General features: G+C 48.7%; 2 protein-coding genes across 2 annotated transcripts; one reads left to right on the top strand and one right to left on the bottom strand.

The window, feature by feature from the left end:
- Window positions 1–44: 44 nt before the first annotated feature.
- On the top strand, window positions 45–2,678 carry N7539_001422 (uncharacterized protein; the record flags this gene model as incomplete). The annotated part of the gene is made up of 1 exon (XM_056931025.1): window positions 45–2,678. The coding sequence occupies one exon, from the start codon at window positions 45–47 to the stop codon at window positions 2,676–2,678; it is 2,634 nt and encodes an 877-aa protein (XP_056793056.1).
- Window positions 2,679–4,441: 1,763 nt separating this feature from the next.
- On the bottom strand, window positions 4,442–7,044 carry N7539_001423 (putative C6 transcription factor (Leu3); the record flags this gene model as incomplete). Its single annotated transcript, XM_056931026.1, has 6 exons — window positions 4,442–4,767; window positions 4,841–5,347; window positions 5,441–5,706; window positions 5,786–6,223; window positions 6,294–6,646; window positions 6,853–7,044. The coding sequence occupies 6 exons, from the start codon at window positions 7,042–7,044 to the stop codon at window positions 4,442–4,444; spliced, it is 2,082 nt and encodes a 693-aa protein (XP_056793057.1).
- Window positions 7,045–10,039: the final 2,995 nt, after the last annotated feature.

Below are 10,039 nucleotides of genomic sequence, written 5' to 3' on the forward strand. Positions count from 1 at the left end.
TTGGGTCCCGACTCTATCCCACACGAAACGTTGGAAATCCCACCATGCCGGGCGTCCAAGTGGCGAGCGCATCCGCGACCCCATCGATGGACATCCCAGGGCCGCAACGTCCCAAGTCTCACAAGACTCCCTCTCGGAAGGGAATTGTCGTGCCTCAAATGGACTTTTCTTATTCGACACCGGGCTCTCCGGAGTCGAGCAGCACGGTCATCGCGACACCCGCTCCTCCACTGACTCCGCCTGCCGCCCACCAAGACGATCGTGTTGCGCAGGAATCGATACCGCAGAAGACGGCCACTCCCCATGTTGAGACCACCTCCTCTGGCTTCTTGACACCGCGTCGACCGTCAAAACCTCCCACTCCGGATGTGACACCGCCACGGATGGGCTCCACCAAGCGTCCAACCCTCCATCCGCTGGTGCATTTGTCGGCCTCGTCGCGAGCTGAATCCTTTCAAACAGCCCTGGAAAGTCTCTCTTCCGACGGCGATATGGATACGCCCGAACGTTCCACAGCACAGCTGTCTTCCAAAAAGCCTACCAAGCGAGAGCCCTCAAGCAAGAAAAGGAACAAGGCGCCCGGTGATTCCGCAAAATCAAAGTTCTCCAAGCTGACGCCACCCTCCGCATCGCAGCCCTTCAGTGAGACGGATTATGAAACAGGGTTCGAGTCTTTTGATGGAAGCTGGGCCACCCCCAACCAGACAGGCGATCTGCCAACCGTTCGCCTGGATAAAGAGACATCGCCGAATACGCGGACGATGTCGATGCGGGCTGTTGATGCCAAAACCCTTGATGTACAGCGTCTTGATGAATCACTTGCAAGGGAACAGAACTTGCGAGACAGGATCCATAGTAAAGGCTCGCTCGGCGAGTCCCCTTCAATGGAGCGTTTTCGTGAAGAGATCGGCTGGCCCTCGTACGATGCAGGCCAATCTCCTCTCGAAGATTCTGAGTCGCGTAGGATCTCTGGAGTCTCCTCCACGTCCACTGTCGAAGCTTTGATCATTGACTCCCCCAAGAGAGCCCCTCGGTCTCTACGGCACACTGAAAAGAGAAGCTCGCTGCGGTCTGCAAGCTCGCCTGTCTCTCGGCCAGAGCGAACATCAGCCGCCTCTAATGTTTGTCCACAACCTCGTTTGCTCCACAAGGCAGCGCGCATCACAGAGCACGATCGCAGAAGCATTTCATCCGACGTTTCATTTTCCGCTCAGACGACAGCGGGTCTCCATCAACCACCAACCACCGTCATTCCCGTAGTGGTGATTCCCGAACGACGGTCATCTTTGAAATCTGGGCCCAGCAGCTTCACTTCGTCTAAACCTAGTTCTCAGCACTCCCAGCGGCGTCCACCGCTAGTCTCGTCGGGTAGCTTAGTGGACGTTCCTCCACATAAGCCGCAAACAGTGTCGGACTCCGCATCCGCACGCTCCCGAGACATGGACTCGAGGTCTCGACCTATAGGTCGGCCCAAGATTCCACCTCGCAGTTCCTCGCTCTCTGCACCGACAAGTCGCAACAATTCGCGAGCCACCTCCCTCACCTCTGAGAGTTTACGCAGTCACACCTTGGCAATGGACACGGGGATGCAAAAGCAGCATGACTGGTTACCGGTCTCACCTCCTCGTCATAATATTCTCGGGCCCAACGGTCGTGGGAAGGGTCTGCTGGAGGCGTCAAAACTACCCGAGATTGTGTTGAATAATTCAACGGACGACATGGCGGCTCTGCGCCCACCGTCTCTGCCATATACACAGTGGTCGATTCCATCGTCCTCACCCGGCCCGATTGAAATTCGTGAGGCGACGGCAGTCAGCATGTTTGCGCATCGCAACCGATCGTTACTACTGGTCGATCAGCGTCTACCTGTAAACCAGAGCGCAATGTCTGGATTGGGTAGAGTGGCATCTCTTGGGGAGTATCATCCTCGAACGCCTGAAAATCTTGTCGAGGATCTGCCTTACATGTTTGTTGAATCCCCATTAAAGAACCCTCGCCCGCCTCCAAAGCCTCCCGTTTCCAGGCCTCTCCCACCACTTCCGCCGACAGACGAAGCACCCCGGGTGGAGAGACCTGGCCTTGGTCGTCGCTGGACCTCTATGAGACGCACATGGACATCCCGCCCTCGATCAGACTCGTTCGGGGCCCTCACACGATCCTTATCGATGCGATCTGCCAAGAACCGCAAGGCTGGTATTGAGATGGACAGTCGTCTGCACCCTTTTTGGCGCCCACGTGGGTTTTGGGAGGATATGCCAGAATCGCCTGAAAAGGGTCAATCGGGCAGTCACACTCCGGCCGATGCAAACTACATCGGCAATTCGCTGGGAATCCCTCGTCAGAGGCTCATATTTGAGGGCTCCTCTGTGCTCGATCGTCGCAGCCCCGAGATGAAGCGTTACTTTAATGGCATGACGTCAACCAGTCACGGCAGTCTCGTCGAGTCTGGTGGTATCTTGCGCACTGGAACGCCGTTGTACAAAACCCGCTATGTTGTCTTGTCCCAATGGCGTATGCGCTGGCGGTATTTGTCTGTGCAGGCTATGCGTACTCGCTTTCGACGAATGCGTCAGCGCCGTGAGGAGAGGAAACGAGCCGCTCGTCGTGAAAGCCTCAAGCAGAGCATTGGTGGTCCGCTGCATGTTGTCTCTAGCGCGCCTCATGGCAGTATCCAGTGAAGCTTCTCCGGCGCTATCCCGACACAAACAATATTTGTGACTCGCACCATTGCTCAGTCGATGAGGTTATTAAATTTGCGTTTTCACATATCCACGGATGCATGTGACAACGGACTTGCCTGATCTACTTTGATCTTATGTTCTTCACCGCCGACACAACCCGTGACACTTTACAAACCTGATAATCGTCTTCTGTTTGATTGATTTTGCGTTATGACATTACGAACCGATATGACTTTAGCATGATGATGATTCAATGACTTATGTTGATGTCTTATGTCCTGCGTTGCCTTCTGTTGATATTTGTCTACCATGTTAGCCGTCGGCACTCTTGGCGAGTACGTGGGTTTGAAAATGTATCAAAAGAGATTTCGTTATTCCGATTGTCCGAGAAAATGTACTATCTCTGAATCTCATCCTTTCTCCTCGTACGACCTTTGATTTCACATGTTCATATTCGTTGTGTCCTCTTTCCGGAAAGCACTTTCCACCCAGGAGACAGGCACGTATTTCACGCCTCGAAACGCCCCAAGTATAAAAATTACAACAAACCATTTAGTTTAACCAGACGGAATTCTCAAAATTGCCCTCCCCAATACCCACCCCTCGTCGCCGCCCTTGTCCGCCTCCCCCTCCCACTAACATTCGACCTCCCCCGAATAGCCATAGACCCATACTCCGCCTCGCGCTCCCTTCTTCTCCGCCGCTGATCGGGCGTTTCCCCTTCAAACCGCCCACCCTCCCGCCTCTTCGTACGCTCACGACGATCCCCTGCGGTTGAACCCGTCACAGGCGATGCAACCGCCTCTTCTTTCTTTTTTGCGCGTATGCGTGCCCGTTTGACCATATCCTCCCAGGTACCCGGGTCGAGAAAGGGCTGCGGAGTCGCAGCGAACGAGTACTCGATTCGAGGGAAATCCGAACTGGGATCGACGTGCTCAGCAGTTGGGAAGTAGATTCTCGCTGTCGTCGTCGTCGTTACTGTTGCAATGTTGTCCGTGCAATCTTCTTGGCGGGCGCGTGGTTTCATTTCGGTTGTTGCGGCTTTCGCGCTGGGGTTCAAGGTGCTGTGTACTTTCTTTTGATTGGTTGATGTGTGGTTTGTTGGAGGGAGAAGAGCGCGTTTATGTGGGATGATTAGGGTGCGTTTGGTTGTCATGAGGGCAGGAGGACTGGTGGTCCTGGAGAGTTTTGGAAAATGGACGAGGGTGAGACGGACCGCTTGTCAAGATAGCGCTTTACAGACAGAAATAATGCATTTCGGGATATCGAAGAATAGAGTGATGACGATGTTGGGGCCGATAAGGTCGGGAGACGGGATTACGCATATCCACCCTTTACGAGGTTATCTCTTATCGATAAGCAAAAAGGCTCAAAGGTTACCCATGCTTGGGCCGAGGTGAATCAAGTCCAGGGACATTTGGCATCGTTGTGAACTTCGCTGTCCCTCGGCTGATGCCTGCTACTATCTCTTCCTCTCTGTGCACGTACGGAACATATTGGGGAAATGGGCGCCCGGCTACGTGAAACAAAAAGAAAAAGCAAAAGGACCGTCAAATGGGCGTAACAGCATTACAAAGTCAGAAGACCCTTCTCCTAAGTAGACATTTGTGACTGCCTCTTCGTGGTATAATAGTACAAATCAAGGGCATCATTGGAGCGTCAGTACGCCCAGTATAAAGATATTCAATAAACCACCAATAAAAACTTGAGTCCGTGGACCTCAGGGAAATAAACAAACCAACTTGGAACAAGCCCCACGTCTATACAATACTTTGAGGCTCTATACCACCCATGGTCGAATAAGAGTATGGCAGATCGACGAGCCCGTCGAGAAGCCAGTTTAATGGATCGAAGACCTCGTAGTTTGGCTCCATAAATCCACTAGGGAGACTGTTAACTCCCGCGTTAACTCCCGAACTCGGTTGTTGTACTCCGAGAGTGGGCGTAGCCAGCATGGGCGCTGGTGCTAGGCTGGGATCGGCCCCAGAGATCCCAGGAGTGGATGAGTGGGTTCTAGTTAGGCCCACTGAGGATGCGGCAGATGAATCCGCTGCCGAGTCTGGATTCGTAGGGTTTTTGAGATATGCTGCGGGTAGACCAGTTAGTCAGATGTCAATGGGGGTGAGCCAAAGCTTCTAGCTAACTCCCTTCATACATACCTTCAATGTTCCGTCCCTTCGTCCGCGTATCCTCTCGCCATCGCCAGACAGAGTCGAAAAGCAAGGACATGCTCATACGACACCGCACTTTCAACCTTAGAGAATCATCCACGTCGGTGTTACCACCAGCTACCCGCTGAGTGCCACCTCCGAGCCTCCACATCTGAGCAAGCACCTCGGCAAGCCGCTCTGGGAGGTCGTTGCTAGACACTGACACGCCACGAATAGCCCAGATTGTGCGATTGAAAAGATTCTTCGTGTGTTCCATATCAATATGGGACGAGAAGAAACTCTTGCTCAGCTTGAGAAGTGTGCACCCAGCTGCGACCATCATCTGATATATGTAATAGGGCGTATAGGAAAGCACGGGTCCCATATCCGTTTCCAATGTCATGGCCGCTTCAAGGAAAGATGTAGTGGCGACATATAAGGCGAGAAGACGTTCGCGATAATCCTTCTTGGAAGGCTCATCAAAGAATGCAGAAAGATGCAAATGTAAATTTGCGGCTCGAAGATATAATTTGGTTATGACTATATGTATCGTCAGCATTGGAAGTTAGGAACCGGGGGAAACAGCCGACAGGTGTCGATTGGTCCTACCATCTTGTTGTGGCTTGAGTTGTTCCTCTAGCTCATCATAGTCACGGGACAGAAATGAAATCATTGCGTGTCTCTCTTGATCAGTAGAGAGACCAACCGGGTCACGTCGGTTGCTGTACAGAGCTTTTGTAATCTTGTCACAGAATCTTTCGACATTAAGCCGAGACAGGATATCTGACGGAAGTTTGAAGTTGGGATCGGTGGAATCGCCCGATAAAGTCCAGTCGTAAAGCGTTGAGGGCGGCTGACCATAGCCCGTAGACACTCTACCGGTAAAGAGGACTATCGCGTTAGCTCTTGTCTCTTCGAAGGGATCGGTGAAACCAGCTCGGTCGAGTAACATACCGCTGCGCAACAATATTGCAGATAGCCCACGTCTGCACCTTGTCCCTCAATTCTTCTTCAATAAGCTCCACTCTGAACTTGCTGAAATCTTGGGTATGCGACGGGCGATGAAGACCCAGCTGCATCGCGACCTGAATCATCATACCACAAAGCATGAATGTGGGATCTGTTGAGGTGCTGCTTGTAGGGAACGGCCACGAGCACAAAAGACAGAGCGCCTTGACCACATGGTAGCTCTGGGGTATATCGGCCAGCGTACTCCAGACAAGGCGAGTCACGGGCCCGGCAAGGGAAGTCAGTAGGCCTGAATCACTCTGATATCGCCTTGCGCCGACGCTGACAATCGTCCAGAATAGGAGTGGCGAAGCAGAAAAGTACTCCTCGGGGGGTTTCGTTCGGTTTAGAAATGGGAGGAATGGGTGGTAGTATGTGAAGAATCTGTCGCTGTCAGAGGCTAGCTGCTCCTCGCACCGGGTCAATGCTTTGGGTACGGGAATCTAACACTTACAGACCGAAGAGCTCCTTGACTTTTTCGGGCACGACTATCACGTCTTCTATCCGTTTGAACTGGTGAGTATTGTTGCGCATGTAGGTAGAGCCGTCGTAGCCCGATCGCAAATCGAGCAGCGATGCGACCGCCTCCTGTGAACCCATGTATTGATCCGCGGACATGGCTGACGGTGTTTGGTAGACTCCGGCGGGACTGACATGGTTCGACTCTTGCTTGGGCGTGACTTGGCCCGCCGAAAGCTGTGGTTGCTGCTGGTAGGCGCCTGCACCGGAATTCGCGGTCGCGATCTGCTTTCTGAGTTCGATAATTTCTCGTTCCATTTCCGCATTGCGACTTCGTTTTCCGACTCGCTTGAAATTAGATTCGATTTTACACTCGAGTTTGAGTCGGCGACACCTCGAACAGTCCATCCATGGATCTTGAACCACATCACATCGTAGCTAGAAAAGACCACATCCAGTGAGTCAGCTTATTCGGTTTGCGCGACCATAACAGGGGGTTGGACAAGCATCGTTCGCAATGTTTTGCTCGCATTGGAGCGCATTCAGTGACGCACCTTTTGCTGTCGACACTCATTACAGGCACGCTTCACCGGCTGTCGCCTTCGATCATCACGGTCGATATCTTCACCATCATCAATGCTGCCGGGGGAGCTGTCCATTCCTGCCATTGCTACAGTGCGTTTGCGATTTGACGCAGCGTCCACAGCAGCTGCAGGCCCTGAGACATGATTGTTCACACCCGCCATGACGGGGGTTGGGGCTGCTGAATCATTATCGACTTGCGCAACGGGGGTTGTGGTCTGGGTCTGCGACCCTCCGATTCCGTTCGATTGACCCGAAGACGCCAGGCTGGTGACAAGCTAGGAATCGGACTGAATCTGAGCGTTTCCAATTGATCGCAGATATATAACTCTATATATCCAAATGGTCCAGATTGCGATCACTGTTGCAGCAAAGCGACCATATGGACCGCAACGTTTGCCTGGCCTCTTGAGATCCTTTTGCTCTCCGCACAGGCCAAAATGATCAGATCAACGGGCTGCCTGCCCGTTGCGGCGCACTGCAGTGATGACTCAGCGCGGGGGCTCAGCCACGTGACAGTCACAAGATAAGAAAATTCAAAAGAAGTGCATGAAGACTCAGGCATAATTCTATTAGTGAGGCATCCATGCAGCTTGTATAACTTGCTGGACCGGACTTGGCCTGAAGCTCCGCGACGGACTCACATCGCAACCCATGACTACAATGTTTGCGAGCAGAGTAAAGGATTGTTGCAGATTGACAACTTGCCGTGTTTTCTACCACCGTCGCTCTCTGTTCCTTAGGCTGTTCTCCAGGCTGTCCTGTATTCTCTCACCTCTCATTAATAGTCTAACTGCCATTGCGAGACCTCATTTTGCGAGCAAAATCCCCCTCAAGGAATGTTTGTAGATGAGGACTATCAATCTTGATTACAACGTGAATCTCTGGATCCATTTGAAAAGTTCCGTCGCATGGCACGTCATGAATGTGTTGCCTGTAAGAGACCTCTTGGTGGCGGAGATTTAGTGTGCCTTCTATAAGCATAAAATTCTTTCACCTTGTCTAGGACTTTCATGCAGTACAATCCCAGAATACTACTAACTTCTCACCTATGGTTCTAGGTACCATCACGATGCTCCACAGACCTCACAGACTCATTACCATAAAGTTTGTACACATATACACCGCCAGCATGATGCGACGTAGCTATAGGACAAGCCTACTGAAACTCGTGGATAACATTATGCGGCATTGATGTCTTAGGTCTTTCTCTTTTAGCCAGGGCATCATTCGGAGTCATCTATGAACGAGTCCTGTTTGAACTCGACTTGATCCTTACCGGGTTGCCGTTGCCCGGCGTTCTAGGGCGATCGTAGAAGAATCGCATCGCGACCAGCTTCAGGACTTGGAAACTATAGAACAGGGTCCTAGATAAGCTTGTGAAACAGCTAGGTAGTCATAAAGTACGTGGTAGTTCGTCCATTGCTTCACTATATGCAGGTCACTACTTGGCCTAGGCCAAATAATGACCTAAGAAATACAATAATATCCTTGCCAGTCGACTGGGCAGACTCCAGAGCCTCGAGAAATTGTAGATACTGCAGAAAAACTCCATGCAGGCAGATGTGATGAGATACGGCTACGGTAGGGGCAGTAGTATCGATGTGTGAGAGGGATAAGGAGTGAGATTGCTGAGGGGGAGAGATTCTACCTAAGCTATGGACTGTGGTAAGTGGCAGAATTATATGCTATACAAAAACCCCCCTAAATCGCGACTCTGTCCGCAATCTTACTGGAAAACTGGAATGAAACTATTATATATTATTGAGATAATAAACTAGTTCTACTTATGTTGAGATGCCTATAAAGTTTGTATTAGAGGCTACTAGGAAACGTAGCAGACCTAAAAGAGGGGAGAAAGGAATGGTGAGATTGTATCTGGTGAGAGGTGCCTATCTAAGCTACGAAGGTGGTATACGTAGGCGCGCACCACGCTAGTAAGACGCGCTAAACCACTAAGCTATCTTAATACCCCCCTAGACCTCGATCCACTAATCTTACTCAAAATATGAAAAATATAAAAAGTAATTATATAAATATATTAATAACGCCTTAATATAGCTTTTTAAGCTCAAAAAGGTATTTAAACCCTTAGAATTAAGCTCGCTATAAAGACTATTAAAAAGCTATTAAATAGCTATTAAATAGCTATTAAATCAGAGCTTTTTTATACCTAAAAGAAATAGAAACCTCTCGAATTAGACTTACTATAGTAGCTTAGTAAAGCTATCTATAGCCTACTCTATAGTAGAGATTTTAACGAATTTATATACCCTCCTAGAGACTTAGTCTCTAATATAATAGTATTTAACGTTAATATACTTTATTTATTAGTATAAATTATAGCTTTTAGTAAGGTAAATAGCGTCTTAGTTATCCTTATAGATTATAGTAGGAAGTTATAAAAGGGACTCTATATTAAGTTTCTTAAGAAAAAGCTATAGCTATAATACCTCTTATATAGCTAAAGATATAGCTATATACTTACTTTCTATAGAGGAAAGAGTAACGTATATTTACTTTTTATAAGCCTAAGTAATTATATTATTTATAAGCTTAAAAAGGAAGCCGGATATAGATATACTAGCGTCTATATATTTCCCTACCTAATCTATATTAATAAATCTAAAGAGAGGATCTAGTAAGTAGGAATATATAATAGTAAGTATTATAGAACCGTTAAGATACCGAAAGATATACTTTAATATAGTTATGTACTTCGCGGAGGGGTTATATATATATCTTATAAGCTTTATAACTATAAATATAATATCTAGTCGCGTATTAACTATTAGCTAAATAAGTAAGCCTACTATCTTACGGTAAGCTTTAACTTCCGCTAGAGTTATAGTATCCTTATATAGTTATAGGATCTTCTTATTATAAAATAGTATAGGGACTATATATATATCTTATAGGTTAAATTTCGCGAGGACTTAACGAATATAGGCAAGCTAAGAAAGTATAACTTTACTATCTATAGATTAAATAATATTAATCGTAAGGAATCGCGTAATAGTACTATTATTAGTAATATTATTAGGGTTAGGATTGTAGGATAACTAGGACTATTAACTAAGTAAAGGATCAAAGTCTAGAGGGGCTTAAATTTAAAGACTAAATCTTAAAGGTCGGAGTTCTTCCTCCCTTCTACGATTA

Source organism: Penicillium diatomitis (genome assembly GCF_028827545.1).
Source record: "Penicillium diatomitis strain IBT 30728 chromosome Unknown utg000002l_segment0_segment0, whole genome shotgun sequence".
NCBI classification, from domain to species: Eukaryota; Fungi; Ascomycota; class Eurotiomycetes; order Eurotiales; family Aspergillaceae; genus Penicillium; species Penicillium diatomitis.